At 35.6% G+C, this 20,495-nt stretch overlaps 1 protein-coding gene across 2 annotated transcripts in view; it reads right to left on the bottom strand.

The window, feature by feature from the left end:
• TRAPPC12 (trafficking protein particle complex subunit 12) overlaps nucleotides 1–20,495 on the bottom strand; it is a 49,084-nt gene that overhangs the window by 18,578 nt on the left and 10,011 nt on the right. For both annotated transcript variants that reach the window (XM_071741829.1, XM_071741830.1), the window contains exons 4-6: nucleotides 17,319–17,432; nucleotides 16,275–16,413; nucleotides 6,504–6,616 (exon numbers count right to left, since the gene is read on the bottom strand). In XM_071741829.1, coding sequence (XP_071597930.1) covers nucleotides 6,504–6,616; nucleotides 16,275–16,413; nucleotides 17,319–17,432 — 366 coding nt within the window. The remainder of the gene's footprint in view (nucleotides 1–6,503; nucleotides 6,617–16,274; nucleotides 16,414–17,318; nucleotides 17,433–20,495) is intronic.

Genomic DNA, 20,495 nt, shown 5'->3' with positions numbered 1-20,495 from the left:
AACCTAAGTGTTACATTTAAGTTTTAAATGCCCAGTGTATAACGAGGCACTTTGTCAGAGGGAAGAAAAAACCTTTCTCTCCCAGAAACACCTTACTGTCTATTTTCTGTCCAGTATAAAAAGCCATGATCTTTCTCTCCTCCTGGTAAACATGTAGTGATCATTTCTCATTCTCAATAAGGCCAATTTCTTACCCTTGAAATAGTCTAAACACAAATTGTCTTCATCAGTGAGATATCCTGTCTTGTTTAAAAAGACAATTCATTTGTTTGTCAAAGCCCTTCTCTGAAAATGTATTCATTAGCATCACCAAAAAATAAAGAATTAGATATTGGCATACAATTAGAGTATTACATTAACCATTCTGTGACATTACTTGGGGATATCTAGCCATCACCTCTAGCTGAACATAATTAAAACTGAAACCCACTGCTGATTTGAGGCTAATTGTTTTATTCCCTAGCTTTATCTCCTTTTGCCCTTCTTAAACACAGGAACATCATCTGCAGTTTTTCAGTATTAGGGCATTTCCCCAGTTTTCCAACAATTGTTTAATAGTAACATTAACGATTCAGGAAGTTCTTCAATGTAAGCTATCTGGGTTAATTCACATGAAATGTTTAATTTTAGCAAATGCTCTCATAGCACTTTTCTACAGAGGGTGAACAGTTTATTCTAGCAATTTCACATGGGATAGCTCTAAAAATCCATTTCTGTTATAAAGAGAAAAATGACTGAACACTACTACCATTTACCTTAACATCAGTTTTATGTAGGGTCTTTTTTTTTTCCTTATTTTGAATATTTATAAATGCACATTCATTATTTTCACTCGTTGGTATTACTTCACTTAGTCTCCCTATCAATTGCTTGTATAATGTAACTACTAACCTAGGCACACTGCCATGTGTGCTCCTTGCTTCCTATCCTTACATATCTTTTTTTACTACTTCATTTCTTCTTCCATGACTTTCCACCAGCACTAGCTTCTTACTCAAAATAACCTCTTCTGGTGCTTCTGGAACTGTTGCTTTTTGGGTACTCAGACTGGTGCAGAATTATCATTTCTACAAAATCATCACACAAGGCATCAACAGAAATATCCCCTAGACACAAGTAGCATGTGAAAAACAGAATACTGCCCTGGCTCAGTTACTAAGGCCATAATTGGAAGTTTAATGAAAATAAACCCCAGAAACAATCAGTAGCTAAAACACTGAAAAGTTCATCAATTTGGAAGTAAAACAGAGCAGGAGATAGGAAAAGCATGCATGGAAATGCCAGGGAGGAACGTAACTATTTGTGAAAGAGAGTGGTGGAACTCCAGAGAAAGTGGCTACCAGACAAATTGGCACAAAGTATTTTCTTGCATAACACTTGCAGAGGCTTCTCAGGATGCAACACTGTTAACACACTGTCCAGTTCTGTACCCACCTGGTGGAAGAGCCCAGTATCATTATGCCACTTGGAGAATTAGTTGTAAGACCTGTGCATTTCCAGCTCTTCCTCAATCAGCTAGGGATCTTAGGTACAAACAAGGGAGGAGTTCAGTTTAAGCCTGACTTGCTCTTTTCACATTTTCCCCTCCAGGTAAGCATTTACTAGCACCTCCTCAGCATTATTAGCACTAAAGTGATCACACTCATTTTAAAATGAATACTTGAAAAGAACAAAGCCTACTCCTGGTGCTTGGCTCTTTAGAGACCATTAACTTCAAGGTAGATTTATATGGGCAACAACTCACTGAGGCAATTCCTGTTGAGAAGACCAGGACCAACACAAAGATAGTAACAATTTCACTGAATTCCTCTCCCCCGGGCTATAAGACACATAAAATATCTGACCATATCTGGCTAACAAATCTGCAGGAATCCTGGAAAACATAAGAACATTATTGCCTGTACAGGGAAAATACAAATACTGCAATAATGCTTTTGCACTCAATCTCCAATCCTGCTTCAGGTGCCAGAGGTACCTCAGCAGATGGGAGTTTAAGAAACTGAGGTAACAAAACAGGGACAAGGTAAATATGGTAAGAATTTTAAATGAATGATTCACTGACAAGTATAGTGTCCTTCAGTGGTCATCCTGATAAGCTGAACACTGTCCTTGCAAGGGGAGCTCTCTTTGATGGCTGCCCTGACACTGTCCTTATTCCACAAGGCACAGGGACAGGCAAGCTGTACCCTGCAGAGGCACAGTGCCATCTCAAGCGTGCCCATGTAAGGCCACTGAAGAGGGCACATGTGCAGAAATAGGGATTATTGCCCGCTCATCTCACCTGGAGGGGCCCAAGTGAACACCTGGCTGTGCAAGATACAGCAAGTCCCTTCCAAAAAAGTGGGGTCAGGTGCCATAGAAGAGACACACTGGAAATGCTGGATGCGTGCCCACCATCCAAGTACCACAACTTCCTACCACGATCATAGCTGGATCCAAGGGTGATACCTTTCCTATCTCTTCTTTCTCTCTCTGTTTCTGAACTTGGCACATTCTGAATCTCCTTCGGTTGAACCCCACTCTGGGAAATGTTCCCTGTGCCCACTCTGTGGGACGTAACACTGTACCCACTCCATGGGACATGATGTTTGGTTTTTGTCCCCCACCTCTGGGGAGCTGCACTCTGCAAGATGTGACAGTGCCATGCCCACATTGTGGGTTGTGAGAGCAGGGGGCTGTAGAATGCATACAACAAAAAGCAAGAGGGAATTAAGCAGGTTAAAAGGAGGTATCAGATAGGAAAAATCCCAATTATATTAAGGAAGAGAAACAAAATAGGAAGACAGATTTTCTTTTGATAAGTATACATTAGCATTAGCCTGGAATAGCCTCCCAGGGGATGCGGCCTCAGCTCCATAGGCTGGCTCATTAAAATCTGGAAAACAACCCTGCACTGCAAAGTGACAGAATGGGTGAGTGAATAGGTCTTTTCTCTCTTCCAGCTTTTATGACTCCAAGATCAACTCATTTACATAATGACTATTCATATGCCCTTTTGTAAATATGGATGACCAAGGATTATTTTTCCACTTTTTAAAAATGGGAAGTAAAACACTTGAGACTTTTGGTTGAAAACCCCCCAATTAATTCTGTTACAAGCCAACTGGTTCCCAAGTGATATATACACACATTAAGACTAATGATTGTACTTCCTTTACAGTATTTTCTTGGTTACGCCACACTTTTTAGTAAGTACTGTGCACTTTATTCTTGAAAATTCCAAGTGAGATTAAGATTATTAAGACTAATAAAATTCTGTAAAAAAAACCCCAACAAACCAATATATATCTAAACAACCCTTTTTGTCACCCAACTCAGACTTCAAATGGTTAAATTATCACCAATTCACCCATATTTATCTTTACAAGCTGTCCTTTTTCACACTCCAGTTTCTACAGTTGTCTTTGAATTGCTCCAAAAGACAAAGTATTTAATTGAATGCAAACAAGTGCAGTAATCTGCAATGAGGTGTCTCCAACAACTAATCAGAAATATTACCTTGAGAAGGATGGTATGTTTTATTTGTTCATTTGTAGTTTTCTGTGTACTTTACTTAAAAAAAAGGAACATTTATCAGCACAGACAATGTCTTGTCCTTACAACTGTATCCTGGCTCTGGTGGAAGCTGTCAGAAGCAAAGGGAGATCATTCTCTTTCTGGCAGCAAACTAACCCAGGAGAAACTTTGCCAATTCAGATGCAGAAAGGCAGAGTGAAAGAGATGCCAATCTGTCAACCAACAGCAAGGGCAGAGAAGAGAAGACTTCTAAAAAGAGCTGGGAGAAGTACAGCCAGTCTCAAAGCAACTTTCCCCAAGGGTGCAAGGGATCACACAGGACATGTATTAACCCAAACCACTAGAGGCTGATGGACTTAAAAATAGGAGACTTGTTCTTTAGGAACTTAATGCAAATTAAATATGTATTTTAATTTGTAAATCTCCTTTATTTCTATTTCACCTTCTTTGGCAGGGAAGGGATGCCACCTAGAAGAACCTAGGAACCTTGACAATGTTGAGAAGGGAGACCATGTGAACTGCATGAAGTTAACTATGTCAAATACAAAGTCCTGCAAATAGGCTGGGGCAATCCCAAGTGCACATACGGGCTGGGCAGAGAATGGACTGAGAAAAGCCCTGAGCAGAAGGACTTGGGGGAGTCTTTGTTGATGAAAACATGAGCTGGCAATGTGCAATTGCAGCCCAGAAAGCCAACCATACCCTGGGCTGCATGAAAAGAAGTGTGGACAGCATGTTGACAGAGCTGATTCTGCTCTACTCTGCTCTCTTGAGACCCCCAGCTGTAGCACCGTGTCCAGTTCCAGAGCCCCCAACATGATGATGCAAGTTCAGAGGAGGGGCAGGACAATGATAGAGGCCTGGAGCACCTCTTCTATGAGGACAGGCTGAGAGAGTTGGGCTTCTTCAGCTTGGAGAAGAAAAGTCTCTGGGGAGAGCCTTATTCTAGCCTTCCACTATCTGAAGGAGACCTACAAGAAAGCTGGGGAGGTATTTTTCCAAGGGTGTGTAGTGATAGGATCAGGGGAGGTGGCTTTAAACTGAAAGAGGGTAGGGTTAGATTAGGTATTAGGAAGAAATTCTCTACTGCTAGGGTGGTGAGACACTGGAACAGGTTGTCCAGGGAAGCTGTGGATGCCCCCCCTCCTGAAGTTTGTCTGTCTGGGGCTCTGAGCATCTGGTCTACCAGAAGGTGTCTCTGCTCATGCAGGGGGCCTGGAACTAGATGATCTTTATGGTCCCTTCCAACCCAAACCATTTTATTATTTTAAGTTTCCTTTATTTAAGCATTATCCTATTTCATGTTCAAACAAAATCCTGCATCATGGTTTAAAGTGTAAAGTTTCTTTGGTAAACAGGCTGTGCTTGAGGGATATGTACTTCAAGGAAAAGAACTCAAGCGCAGCCACCTCACGACTGCAGTTGACTTCAATGTCTTGTAGAAGGGAGTGAGTCGATTTCCTTTTCTTCCATTCCTCTATTGACACAGATAATCTCTTAATCTGTGGACAATCATGGCTGATGACACTGTAACATTTCAATAGTTAGCCAGATGGCTGATGAATGCCCTGCTCAGCAGTCACCTCTTTTTTCACATTTATACAATTTTCTCTTCCAATTACAAGATAAAAGAACTCAGAAACCAGTTAGATTTGTAATCTTGTGGCACCTTTGTGACTAAGGGGAAACAACATAGCACTTAACATTAGGTTGCATGAAAGCAAGATATGAAACAGCTGATCTGCTGCAGACCAGGGGAGGCAGATGTCAATAGAAGCACCATGGAAATCTGCAACAGAGGAGTATGACATTTCCTAGAAGGAAAAAATTACTTCAAATTAAGGAGGACTGTTTATGAAGGAAAAGGCTGAAGTGAATGGTCTGCCAGTAGTATTATTAGATGAAATGGTCATGAACAGGTAACAGTATTCATGAAGCGTGAAGAAGCAGCACTTCTTGGCCAAACTAGGTGTATCTCTCAGATGCTTCCAAATAAATTCTTTCCGATCTTGTAACAAATGCTACATTCTTATTACCTAAACCTTTCATCTTTTTCCTAGACAATACAAATAACAGTTCTGTTTTTTTTTTTCCTGTAAACCTTTGGTTACCTAGTTAATACTCTGCTAGAAGCAAGTTGATTTTACATATGTAAGGCCATTATAGCTACACTATTGGAAATTATCAAATCCTTTGATTTCTGTGATCCAAGTTACTTCTAGGAGTAAATATAAGCAACTTTCAAGGAATACTGAAAATAAAAATTAAATCACATGTATATCTCATATACAATTTTGAATTTCCAAGTGTCACAGATAAAACAATAATACTGCATTTCTACTGGAGTTTACCACATTGTAACATTTATAACCAATGTTGCTTTTGACTACTTAGGAAAAGATTTCTGTAGAAAATATTGAAGAATGACTGCCCAGTAGTCAGGGTGCTGGATTTAGGGGATAAGGTTAGTGCCCAAAACACTATCACCCCTTTTTCAGCACTGACAAATCTTGTATTTGTGATAGGTTCATATGGGCTATTAACTTAGGCTATAACTTTGTACTACAGAAAACCCCCCAAACAATCTCAACAAGTTGCACTGATATTCCCAATGACTGCTGTTTCCCAAACCAGCTATTTGGAGTTTTTCTGAAGGATCAAGATCATTAACAACTGTGTTTTGAGCTAGATGGATGGAGCTGAGTGAGGGAAGAAAACTCTCTTACTTGCCCTTAAATACATCTCCTTACTCTCCTCCATGTGTTTTCTGGCAGAAGAGTGAAAGCAAAAGAGCTGTGTTGTCCACTGTTCAACACAACCTAATCAGAGCTACCACATAGGAGAGAATGATGTATCCTAAAACAGAAGAGGCACTTACTTCTAGAAAGTTCTTTAGATGTATCAGGATGGAGACAAAAAAATATGAGTACAGTAAAACACATTTCTTAAACATTAAGAAATGTTAGCACCCATACAGAACCTGTTACCTTAGTGCAAATAATCTTCATACTGTGCAGCCTGTCCAGTGATTCCTGAGGATTCCCTAGGTACTGAGGAAGTTCAGCATGCAAAATCCGCATGGAGAAGGGCACCATGGAACCTAGAAACAGAATTGATTTTATTAAATGTGTTTGCTATAGCAATCAGTTTGCAATCAAACATTACACAAAATATTTCTCCCTAGTGTATATAACAAAGTCCATTTCACCTTCATCTCTTTTTGTTTTTGTGATGAAAAATGAGAAAATAGCAACTTTTTTTCTCAGCTGTAACATGTATCCTAACACATTTTAAAAAGATAAAAACATATGTAAGGATGAACAATACAAAAGTGTCCCTAATTAAAATTTTCAAAAACAAGTTGCACTTGGAAGTACAATTTTCCATTGTAGATTTTTATAAACTAATTAAAAGGAAGGATTAAAAACCCCATAAGTTTACTCCAGTTTGAGCTACAACATTACTCTTTACATTTAATAATTATGCATATTTTACAGTCACTAAAGAAGAGATATTATGAAAGTATTGGCCAAACATGCTTATTCACAAGCATTCTTGTGAAATAGTTATATAGCCAGGGCATGCAAAACCATTTCTATGTAATCAATTTTAACAGAAAGTAGTAAGAACAGAAAACCAACGTGAGTCAAAAGAAATAAAAAATACAATATAATGAAGAACAAAAATTATAATAGACACATTACATTAAAAAATATATCAAGCCTTTCAAGAAAATAAAATATATTACAAAATATTTTGTTTCTTTTTTCTATTAATATCCATAGTTTTGTGTAAAAATATGGATCCATTATGCTAAGCAGAGACCATCCAATTGCTCTGAAGATGACTTTTAGTCTGATTTTTATATCATTAGAGTTAGCCCTTCCATAAAGAGTGACTAAGTTACTATATACTGTGAGACTGATCCTTCATAACTCTGGTACATTCTGAGTATTTTCTAGTTTACTGAAAACATCAAAGACTAGAGAAAGAATCTTAAGCAGTTTTTGGGGAGAAAAAGAAATGTCTTCAGATAATAATTATCAATAATTATGAATTTATATTTATTTATTATTATTACCACCACCATCAAATACTGAATCCTTTAAGTTTAAGAACATCTTGATGACTTCAAGGGCAGTTTTAGTGAGGAGCTTTAGTGAAACCTAATGTGTGCTTCCTTCCTTTCAAGTGTACCTTTCTTCAAGACAACTGCATATCCTGATACACAGATAATAATGCTGACCATACACTAAACACTATTATTGAAAACAAATCAGAGGTAGCACAGTGAGGAAATAAGCCTTGCAAAATGTTGTGCTACATTTTTTTTATTTTCACATAATACACTTGCTTACTTTAGATATATTCTAAAGGGATTTTCCCCCTCCAGCCACCTCTTACCTCATCTTTTCTCAAAAATAGGACTTGAGCTTTTTAGAAAGATTTTTGCACCTGTTCTTAACAGACTTGTATTTTAAAGAAGTATATGCTATATACAATGAGTCACTGATTCTAGGAATCTTTTTAAAGGTTGACAAATTTTTTTATCACAGACCTCACTAAATTGTGACCTTCAGAGTAAACCACTTACATCTAAACACATTCTCTTTTGCCCATGCAAACTATTCCCATGGCTTCTGATACTGCTCTGTTCTGGTAACAAATGCACATGAGTGTCATGCATCATCATTTATGGAATACAGGTTAAGAAAACAAAACTGCCTTTGAAATTCTATTAAGAGGAGTATAAAAGGTGATTCAACCAGTAACTGGAGATGCGAAATGTTTCGTGTACATATCCTGACTAGTACCTTGTATGACACAAATGAAGATACACAGAGTAGGGGGGGTGAAAAATAATGAAAAGGAAGGTGAAAGTAATTTAAGAATAAATTTTGAACCAGAATACCACAGAAAAATGGCCTAGACACATTGTTAAGAATCATCACGCTTTAGAAGAAAACATGACCTGCAGCTCTTTACAGCTCTACCATGCCTCTGGTGACCAAGTTCTAGCTGCAGCATGTAATGGTAATACTGCCCAACAGTGATGCCTAAAGCCAGCCAGTTTGCTACTGTTCTTCTGGAGATAGTAGCCTTAAATTCCTGCTAACATATGGGCCACACACCTACTGTTGCACCCAGCAGGATTACTGAGGCAAAGGTAAAATACAGAGAAGTTTTGTTAATCAATAAAGTTTTCAGATAAAACCACAGAGGAATCTAAAGTTTAAGTAACATTTTTAGTTAATAACTGTCTTCTGGGATTTTCAACTCTAAACTAGTTTGTATCATTCTCCAGTAAATTGCAGCAAAAGGTCAGCTCAATAAATACTCATACAGAAAATCTGAATTGGTAGCAGAACTGCTCAACATGCAGATAGACAGGTATTTAATGGAGTGCAGATGAAATGTCTCATGTTATCCGTTTTTATAAGATTTATGTAATATTTTGTAAAACACTTTTTAGGATTGCATATTTGGTAAAGTATTGATCTTAAATATTGCTGAATGAAGCTGGAGTATTATTACCCATGCAAGGGGGAGGAATAACCCATTACCAATCTACATCATCAGAAGTGGTGTCAGAGAATGTCAGAATGATGAATGCAGCTCCAGGACAACTTAAGACTCCATAAGAATCTGATATATTTTCCATCACAACTAAGACCTCAGTTGTAATAGGAATTTAGAACTACATTACTTTGAAAGCTACAAAAATGAAGACTCTCTACTCATGTGGAGTCACATGGACAAGACAAGGAGCAATGGGCACAAATTGCTCCTGGCAAGATTCCGATTGAATGCAAGAGGAAAATTTTTCACTTTGAGGACAATCAGACATTGGAATGGTTTCCCAGGGGAAGTGGTGGATTCCCCCACTTTGGAAAGTTTTAAGTCTCAGCTCGATGGAGTGCTGAGACATATCATATAACCAATAATATTAGAAGGGCTGGACCAGATGAACCTTGAGGTCCCTTCCAACCTGACATTCTATGATTCTATGAATAATGCATTATATATCAATCCTTGGTGTTTCCTTCATAGCATGTGACCAAAAAGCATTCCAGTGTGATCTGCAGTACGACCAAGTGTGATGACAGACCTCTCAAACATAACCAGAAGGAAGCTGGCTTCTTCCTTTTCAAACCAGAATTTATAGTATTATTTAATGCAGGAGGGTCTAAAACTCTAGCATCTGCTTCTCCTCTTCTTGAAACTCATGATATAACTAGTATCCTGGAAGAAATTTTACTGTCAGCATCCAGCAAATCCATTCAGTGAATTTCTGTTACTGTTCATTATCTAGCTGCTAGTTTTATTTAAAATCAGTCTCCAAAACCACAAAAACCTTTTATAATCCCAAGTCAAATCAGATGAGCAGATTGCTCCTAGAAGACCTACAGCACTCATCCAAGAATATTCCTTAAAATATTATGTTTATAATAAAAAAAAATAAATCTTGAGATTTTGGGTAAGTACATTTTCCTAGATATACTCCTGTCTTCAAGTAAGATTCTTTTTAGTTAAATGATATGAAGCGAAGACAATTTATCTAATTCAGTTTCTACACTAATAAACTGATATTCTGGTCAAAAAAATTTACCTTAGATTAGGTAAAGTTTTCAATAAGTGCTAATTAAATAAAGTGCTGAGAAAAATTATATATGTTTCTCAGGAATAAATAGACAGCATTAATAGTAAATGCAAGTAAAAATATCTGCTCACCAAAATAATTCTGTAATTCCAAGTTAACAATTGTGTAAAAACTCAAAACACTCCCCTACTCCTCTTGAGTTCTCTCCAGCATCCAAAATCTAAATCTATAATTGTCTCAAAGAAAATGGAACAATCATGTTTGAACTCATCTGACACAGAAATGTCAAGAAAGAGCCTGAGAGAAGCAACAGAAAATTACTAAAAATCTTTTCACAGTATGGATGTGAACCTTTATTTTCGTAAGACTCAGCAAGGTGACCCATGTATATGCCATGGAGGAAGAGAACAATGTGAATACTAATGGATTTGAAATGCAACCCAGCAGATCTTCATGGGGTGAACAGAAGATGAAAACAGCAAACCATAATATGATTCTTCATCAAAGCCATATAAGTTTGTTGATAAAAAGGTATACAAAGAATAGCTAACTATGAACTCGTTAAGAATTTTGGTCTTACCAAGAGGATGTGGATATGTTTTTCTACTGAAGACAGTCTAATGGAGAGCTACAAGGATGATGAAGGGATTTGAGCATCTCTTCTATGAAGAGAGACAGAGAGAACTGGGGCCATTTAGCCTTGAGAAAAGAAGTCTGAGGGGATCTTATTAATTAATGTCTAGACATATCTGCAGGGTGTGTGTCAAGAGGAAGAGACCAATCTCTTTTCAGTGATGCCCAGTAATAGGACAAGGAATGATGTTTTTAAGATAAACCATAGGAAGTTCCACCTCCACATGAGGAGACACTTCTTTACTATGAGAGTGATGGAGCACAGGAACAGGGTGCTCAGAGAGACTGCAGAGTCTCCTTCTCTGAAGACTTTCAAAACCTGCCTGGAAACATTTCTGTGTGGCCTGCCCTGGGTTATCCTGCTTTGGTCCAGAGGGGCTGTACTAGACGTTCTCTAGAGGTCCCTTCCAACCCTGAACATTCTATTATTCTCTGACATCTTCTATCACGTTGCAGCCAAGGGTCATCATTCAGCCTTTTTCTGCTGAAAGAACAACAGTGCAGAGGAGCCCGTTCCTGTTGTTAAAAAATAAATGACAGAAATACAAACTGCACACAAATCTATAAAAACACTGCTTCCACTCCCCATTGCAGGACAAAGAAGCTGAGCCTTCCGATAAGTATTGCCTAACATTTTCATATGAAGATGGTGAAAAATGAGAATGGGCGTGCCTGGGATTTTAAAAAACACTGTAGATTTCCTTTTACATTGTCTACATTAACAAGAAAACCACTAGGAAGAGGTAAATGACATTTTCTGATGACTAGTAGATCAGTAATAGTAGCGTTATGAAGGTCTGAAAGGCAAGTTATAAAATTCAGAGGAGCACAAAATTAATTAAAAAGCAGATTAACAGTAGGGGAAAAAACCCTATACTTGCATCAGTAAATACAGTTACATTGGAGGGGAAAAAACAAAAATCAAAACAATAAATAAATCTGACTATATTAACACTGAGCTGTAACAGAAATACATGTGCTTATTAGATTAAGAATAACATTATATTGCCTGAAAGATTTCACTTGCTTAATTGTTAGGACACATATTTAAGGCACACAATATACCACATATTTCTTTGTAATAGGTACCTATACAAGTGGGCATGTATACTCCTGTGATATCCTACTACAGATAAGAGAAAATTATGTAAACACTGTTTTTTGACACTGCCTTTCCAAAACTACTTGGAATCAAACCCATGTGCTCTGTTATATTTCACTCAGTATTGAATTTAACAAGGCTACATGTCAAGGAAATATTTAAAATAATCAGTATATTCCTTAATTAGAATGTTTACTTGAGAGCACAGGATAATGATTTTTGCCCTCTACTTCATGCTTCACATTTCTAAAGCAGTAATGCCCTCTTACACAGCAAAACCATGACAATTAAGTTTAGATTATTTCAACAAAAGGCAGTACCCTACAATTAATGCTATGGATTGAAATCTTATTTTGAAGTCCTATTCTAGCTTGATGTTTTACAGTTGACCTCTGTTGCTCCTCTTCAGGGGTTTTATAATAATTTGATCTAAGAAAATCATAATGGAAAAATGGTTTAAGACAATTCTTTTCTTAACTATCACTTTTCAATGCAGTAGATAATCTTTTAAAAAGAATATGATTTTTGATTGTCACTTTGGCATGAATTATATTCATTCATACATACATATTATCAGCATACAAAAGGAAAAGCTAAGAAGTGAGAAACGGTCTGCTGAAAGGAAAATGGACACTGCAAAAGCAGATGGAACAGATGGAATAAATAGCAAGATCAGGTAGAATTTTCTAAGACCACAAATTTCAATTTCTATTTCTTTATGAACAGCTGCACATTTTCATAACTGTCACAACATAAACATCACCTCATGTCAATCAAATTTAAACTGCAGCCCTCATCTGCAGCCCTTTTAGAGCAGACAAAAAAATGGATTGCAATGGTGAGCCATTTTATTTTACTATTTTCTTGCTGCAAAATCAGTAACCAGAAATGGCTCCTGATCTGCCTTGTACAGCTTATTCAACAAATCTTAAATAAAAAAAAGCAGCAGTAGGACAAATTAGCATTTGCTGGAAGTATAAAGTAGGATCTTATGACAGTAAAAAAAACCCCAAAAACCCAAAGAAACAAGCCCTTCCTTCACTGGATAAGAGAGATACACAGAAAATACAATTTGACAAAGATATTCTGCTTTATGCACACTTATAAACACTGAGATGTATATCCTTGCATTTATATGTACAGATACACACACACACCTTACAACAGCACATTTGTATAATTTAAGAGAATTTTTAAAGTCATGATGTAGTAACTTTGACTCCTCATCTGTCAACTGAAAGTGCACTTAAAAATCCTTATTCAAAAAGCTTTTGTTTGTTACTTCCATTTCAGAAAGACTTATGAGGAGATAGGAGCCTAAATGGTTGTAACCATTGAAAAAAAATTTTTGAAAATTTTATCAGAAATAGAAAGTTCCATATACTTCTGAATTTAATTGCACATGACCTAAGTACAAAGATTTTCTGAATTAAAATCTGGTTTTGAAGGGTTTCAAAAATGTTATTTTAGTAATGTGGTGTCCTTTGCACAGAAGCAAGGAAAACATAAGAGAAAGAATACAAAAAAATCTTGCAACTATTGCCCTACCACAAAGAGTTGAATACAAATCTTACATACTGATAACTGTAGAAAGGCAGAACTTGCTCACTTTCAAGAAATACTACATAAACCTGGTACAGTCACAGAGACTACATAGACTTGGACAAGAAAATGCATATTAGAGTAGCACTCTGCTCTCTTAAGATTGCATATATATTTCTTAACTAAAATATCTGTATTGTGTATCTGCAAGTCTAATTCCTCTGAATAACCAACAGGAACCACAGCGAGATCAAGCTTTAGAAAGCACGAGGATCTTGGAGCTGTACACATTCCTCTGCACTACACACAATCCATAGGTGTGTAAAATGTCTTCTGTGGGTAATAGGGAAAAATTCTGGATGAGTGTTTCCACAGCAAGCAAGTGCAGTGCCTCTGTGTCAACAGGTTTATGACACGTGACATGTTCCACAAATTCCCTCAGAATTTCCATTGCTCCTTACAAGTACCTGAGGAGATTGTAGCAAGGTATGTGGCAGTCTCTTTTCTCAAGTAACAAGCCATGAGAAAAAAGGAAAAGGCCTCAATATATATAAACCTCTGATCAGAGGAATAAGAGTTCTATTTTTACTTGTGCAGGTTTTTTTTTTTCCTTTGTAATTCAAAATAAATTATTCTAAATCTTTGTAGCTTTAGAAGACTGATTTTTGTAGCATTAAGTTTTCTGTAACTTTCTTTGTAGCTTTAGAAGACTGATTTTTGTAGCATTAAGTTTTCTGCAACTTTCTTTGTAGCTTTAGAAGACTGATTTTTGTAGCATTAAGTTTTCTGTAACTTACTGTCTATTAACCAGAGACAAGACCAAATTATCTCATAAAAGAATGAAAGACCATTTTAATGTTCCATTGCTGGCTCTTACTCTTTCAGAAAGGTGTAACCATTATCGATGGAAAGGCTGTCTCAGGTTAGCCCACCTACCATTTGAGAGAGTTTATGAAGTACCATAAGGAACACAGAAACAAATTAATCAATAGAAGTGGATCAGATTGTGTAAAGCCCTAAAAAAAAATGAAAAAAAAAAAAAAAAACAAACCACAAAAAACCCCACCCTGAAATTCATTAGCCATGATAACAATGACAACACTTCAGCCTTTTATACTCCAAAGAGTACAATGGAGATATGTACAAAACAATCTGGAACAGAGTTCCTGACCTAAGTATCTATTTTAAAAAATTATTTATGAAAGCAGACTTCTTGAGTTGTCTCTGCACATGAATGTGGAAGACAAAAGTCCATAACAGAATAATTTTAAGATTTTACTAGAAAATGTTCCCTGCCCTATTTCAAACAGAAATGATCAAAGAGTGACCTAACTAATTTTGCTGGATGATACAAGGATCCCAGCAGATGCCAGCCTCCTACAGGCAATGGAGATGGTTGAAGACATAGACTGCAGAAACCAGGAAAGAAAGATTTCAGAAAGGTAGATCTTACAGCCATGAAAAAGCCAACAGTAATGGAATCCCCACACAGCATGGCTGCAAATGCTATACAAAATCTCAGGAGAAAACAGAGATTAGTAATGTTGCAAAAATGGCAAGAGTGCTTGAAGAGGAAAACTAAGAGGACCATATTGGCCATGTTAAGTTAAATTAATGGAAAGAAATATTTTTCACTCCTCACACATTTACTTGGAAGTTAAGTCATTTGAAGTATATTTCTCAGATACTAATGGATGAGGGACTATCTTCACTACTGTAAGAAGCTCAGGTAAGCTTCACTTACTTCAAGCATGGAAAACACAGATAACTTTATTCAAAGAAATTACATTTTTTCTAAAGAATATTCTGAAAATTCATAGTAAAGCCAAAAAATTAGGCAAAAAATTGTATTACAATTAATGTGTGCATAATTTATATCTATACTCTCATTTCTTAAATTGATTTTTAAGTGCTTACTCCATTTATATATCACGAATCAAAATTAAAGTGTTGAAACAAAATCCTTCCTTTTATGCTTGTTATACCACAAAATGATACGTAAAATTACCAAACAGCAGAGGACTCTGGATTCATACTAATACATTTTAAGGAAAATATATGAAGAATTTATATCTCTTTTATTGTTTAAATTAGTTGGCTAATGATGTATGTATACTAAACTTCTTCCATAACCCAACATTGCATATTTTGATGCTAGCCAGAAGAGAATTGCTTACTCTCTCCTGCAACTCTGCAAATAGCATCTATCTCCTCAAAACTACATAAGGAAGGTTTGATAGCTGTTCCCACATCTTAATCACATGGTGTCTTTTTCTCCTTTTTAACATTGGGGTACATAGGAAATTATTGATTTTTATCTATTTTCAATTGCTAAGCAAATACTACTACATTTAACCAGTTTTTTTCTCATTGCAGCAAAGTATCACGTTAGCTTGGATTTTTATTTTTTTTTTAAATCCAAGAAACTAGGAAACCTAGGAAAATAACACCTGCATTAGCACATGGGCACAGACACGCAGGTCTTAAAAATATAATACTGAAAATAACTGAATGAATTTAAGAGGAAAAGTTTATAGATTCTGTTTCCACATGCTCCCTCACCACCTTTCACAGCCTGTTTCTGGCTAAAATGAACAACTGAAGTTTGTTTTTTTCAATTTTAATACCCTTGAACTAAACTACTTTATTATATTTACTTGCTAAAAACATTCCTCTTTCAAATGAATGCTGTATCAGCATCATGAAATGCATTGCCTGTCCAGATTGTGATGAAGGCAAACAGCACTTTATCATCATGTAGTTTACTTATGTTCTTCTAAGGGAAAAAAATGTAATCCAAAATTCATCAAACCCAAATCCTGTAATTTAAAATTTAAACATGGCAAAAATAAAAAACATTTTATAAATCAAGTATCTTACCTTTTCGTCCAGGGTATACATGAGGGTAATACTCATAATACAGATCAGGCTGGTCTAAGTTTCCAAACGGTTCAAATTCCATTTCTGCATTTTGGAATAGATTCAGTTTTACCAGTAGTGACAGTCTCACAAACCACAGCTAAAAATTAATATATATAGAAAAAAGATAAAGACAAGGTCTGTTATTAGTTTCAGTCACAACCCTGATCCAAATACAATTTTGACTAAATTTTTCTGATAAAGAGTTCCTGTCTTACTTACTGATAAATAACAGGATTTATATTTACACATTCTTTCATTGAATATTTTTCATAAAATCATTAAAACAAAATACAGAAAACTGATGTTTTAAGTTTTTGTAAAGGAACTGAGATTTTGAAGATAGAGTTTCAAACCTAGCCAGCTTCAAAAATATATCTCTCTTTAAACTGAGACAACTTTTAAGAATTGTCAATCTGATTATTTTTTAAAATTAAATTAATTTATAAATTAATAACAACTAATTAAAACAAACAATAATAAATAATAAATTAATAACAATCAATAAATGTAATACTTAAAGAATAATTAGAATAATTAATTTAAGTTAATTTTAAATATTTTAAATTAATTTTCAATTTTTTCTTAAAATCTTTTATGATTTGGGTAAAATTCCACAAGCTTTATAATTACTAGGTCAGAACCATGTGGTGTCATCTAGTGACATTTTGTTCAGTAAAACAACTGTTAAGTTTCATGAACCTTCAATAATTTGGGCTCTTATTCTCATCATGAAACATACTTCTGAGATCTTATTATAAAGTTCATAATCTACAGTGTCCCTGAACTTTAACTCAGTGAATCTTCCAAGGTAGCAATATATTACTTTTTACTAGTGATTGCTTTAAAAAAACCATACAATCAAGATAGAATTTTACTTAAAAATCGCTACACCACTTTAATTAAAGTTCAGTGTTCAGGTAACAATTAGGAAAAGATCATGCTAAAAAAATACCACTATGGATATTGTTGGAAAAAGTGACAAGGGTGTATCTTCAAACATACTTGTAAAGAATCTGTTGTATGGTTAGTAGGTAATCCACTTTTTTTATAGCCTTGACCATGTGCAGTCAGAAGCCTCCCACACAAGTCAACTGCTGCCCTCCAGTTTTTACTACTCTGGAAAGAAGAAAAGAGTAAGTAGCAAAATCATAAAGTCATATTCAAGTATATTATGATACATGATACACTATAGTATTCACAATTCTCTTTTCTCCTCAAAAGGAGTACACTTTCCATATTTCAATAACAACATCCAAGTTACTCTACCATTATAAAGTTTTAAGCTATTCCTACCTCACTGACTTCAATATTTATGATTCATTTAATGAATAAAGACTTTCCTACGATTGCCAGAACACAGAATTCCCATCAATTAAGAACAAAGAAACAATACAATGCACAAAATGATAAATTCAGAACAATAACAAATAATTCACATATAAAACTTAAACATCTGAATTTCCCTTTCATGGCTAACTGCAAAATAATATTGAATCTATCTTTTTTTATTCATAAAGCATAATAATTCCTAGTTAGACAAGTCAAACTGTCTTGTCAGGCTGTTACCCTGTTAATTTTTGTACATGCTAATGCAGCCTTGTAAACACCTAATACTACCAAAACCTTAAAATACTGACCAATGCTTCATACAGAAATGCTTTTCAAGAGATATGTATCAAGCAGGTCATTATATAACACATACACCTTATTCCAAAGTAGTCTTTTTTCAAGTAGTTACTTAAATTAATTATAAAAAATAATTATAAATGTAATAGAAAACTGGCATGTTGTCTGAAAAAATGTGTAAGTGCTTACTAAGTTCAACTACTCGCCTTGAACTGTTATTTTATTAAATTCTCTGCAATGTTTATGGTTTAGAAAAAACACATCAATACTGGAAGTAGTTACATAGAAATACTGCTGGAGTTTTCATACTCTCTGGTCCCCATTTTGCAGCCATATAGTTCAAGGGGCCACTACAGAGATGACCACATGCTGACCACCTTCTCTCTCTCTCTGTCTCTCTCTCCCCTGCATTGCCAAATCCCAGATAAAAATTTGAGCTCAATTGGAAACACAGAAGTTGGTTGACAGCAAGACCATGAGGCAGCATAGCAGCTTCTGAGATGCAACAAGCTCTTATGGAAGAGCAGAAATTGATTTATGCATTTATAAAATCCATCAATTTACATCTGTATCAATTTCAAAAAACAGAAAGACACTGATGTCTTTCACATATAGTGATGTGTAGAACCTAAAATCTTCTGCAGAGACTTTTTTTTTTTTTTTTTTTGGTTTGCCAGCCAGTGTCTAGAACAAGTTTCACACTGATGAAACTATGGGTAGATGGGGAGACCCACCATTGCTTGGCTTCATGAACAAAGATTTAAGGGAAAAAAAAAAATTCTGCAGAGACACAAATTTGTTATTACCCTTGAAATAGAAGCATATACAAACTCTAAATCTACTCAATTTTTCTTCTCAAATAAGAGTTTGGACCGAAAAATAACAATGGAACATTTATGACAAGCTGATGAGCCACAATTTTAAAAGTTCTATTTCAGACAAAAAATACTTTTTCTTTACAGATCAAGATAAAGATAGTATCTGCTGGAAAATGAAACATAATATTCATAATGATTTCAAAATTAGAGCTGCCTGCTGGTCATGGAGCATAATCTCTGTGGAAGCTTACTGGAAGGCTGCTGGCAGTGTAAATCAACTGGAAATTAACCAGGCACATTATTGTCTCTGGCAAACTGCACCACACCTATAGTTGCCAGAGTTGCCAGTGCACCAGAAATCTTTACCCAGTTACTTCAAACAACCCTCAAAATGTTGCAGGTCAGTCAATTTTACATTTCTTTTGGTTTAGGGTAACACAGCCCTTACAACCGAGGCACCTTGTTCCTGAAAGTAACAGGGATAAATTTTGTTTGTAAGCCGTAAGTAGATGCTCACAACAATTATGGCTACTGCAGCTTCAGATATGGCATGGAAAAATACTCAACAATATTCTTAAAGAATAAAACTATTATTATATGTTATTCTATGATGAACAGAGACATCACCCTCCAGCAGCAATTCTGTAAAAACATTACATTTGCTTCAAGAGAAAATACTGTCAACCAAATATTTTTTGCCTATTAGTTCAGTAACACAGTAACAGCCTGGCAGAAGAGAACTTGTCTCCACACATAACCCTAGGAATTTTATTTTATTTTTTTTAATTTTTTTCTCCCCACAAAAAGTATGGAACTATTGTTCTTCTAATAAAAGACACTTGCTTGTATGATTTCCATGCTTTTTACACACTGCTAGTCCAGATGTTTAACTTGAAGGGATTTTTGAGATCCACATAATAGAACTAAAAATTAAGAAAACCAAAACATTTCAGAACTGACAGATATAACACCAAAGCTGGGACAAGCAGATTAGTCACCCAATAGACAATGCAATTATTCCTTGCAAAACTGCTCAGCTCTATGCAAAATCAGAAAGATTTTTACTAGAGAAGATTTACATACAGATGGGGAAACTGTATAGCAAAACATGTTTCAAATAAAAATTGTTTATATTTTTTCTTTAAGAAGGAAAGAACCAGCCAAACAATTTTTAATCTTTTCATTTAACTGTTTAAGCTGTCTGAGATTTGAATACAATGACTCCATGTGTAAGTCATAAAGGTAAACAGCAATGCAGGATTTTGTCAGGCTACTACCCCAAAGTGGTAGGAACTAGAAGTAGCTTTATGTAGCTGAGGTATCAAACTTATGTTTTACAGAGCCTGTTCTTTTTATTTCCGCTCTTCATTGTGAGCTTATCTTGCAAACAAATCTGACATGCCCTTTTTGGAACAAATACAGTGTTTATTATCTTACTGCTTCTTTTGATCATACCTCCAACCTAATCAAATACTGTATCTGCAGCTTTGAAAGATAAAAATGACAATGTAAGGCAGAAGCTCTCAGCTCCTCATTTCACTGACATACTTTCCACCACCATCAACCTGAAAAAGGCTACAATGATTCCCTTTTACTAAAAGCAATGAAAGGAAACAGACTAAAAACCATCTAAAATGAAGTCAACAATGTAAGTTACAAATTGTGATAAATGTGTATCTAAAGATCTGGTAATGCTTCTAATCCACTTGGTCAAAGTTAAAACTGAGATATTCTG

This window comes from Heliangelus exortis, chromosome 3, assembly GCF_036169615.1.
Source record: "Heliangelus exortis chromosome 3, bHelExo1.hap1, whole genome shotgun sequence".
NCBI lineage: Eukaryota > Metazoa > Chordata > Aves > Apodiformes > Trochilidae > Heliangelus > Heliangelus exortis.
The sequence above is the reverse complement of the archived record's forward strand: the minus strand, read 5'-3'. Positions and strand labels throughout refer to the sequence as shown.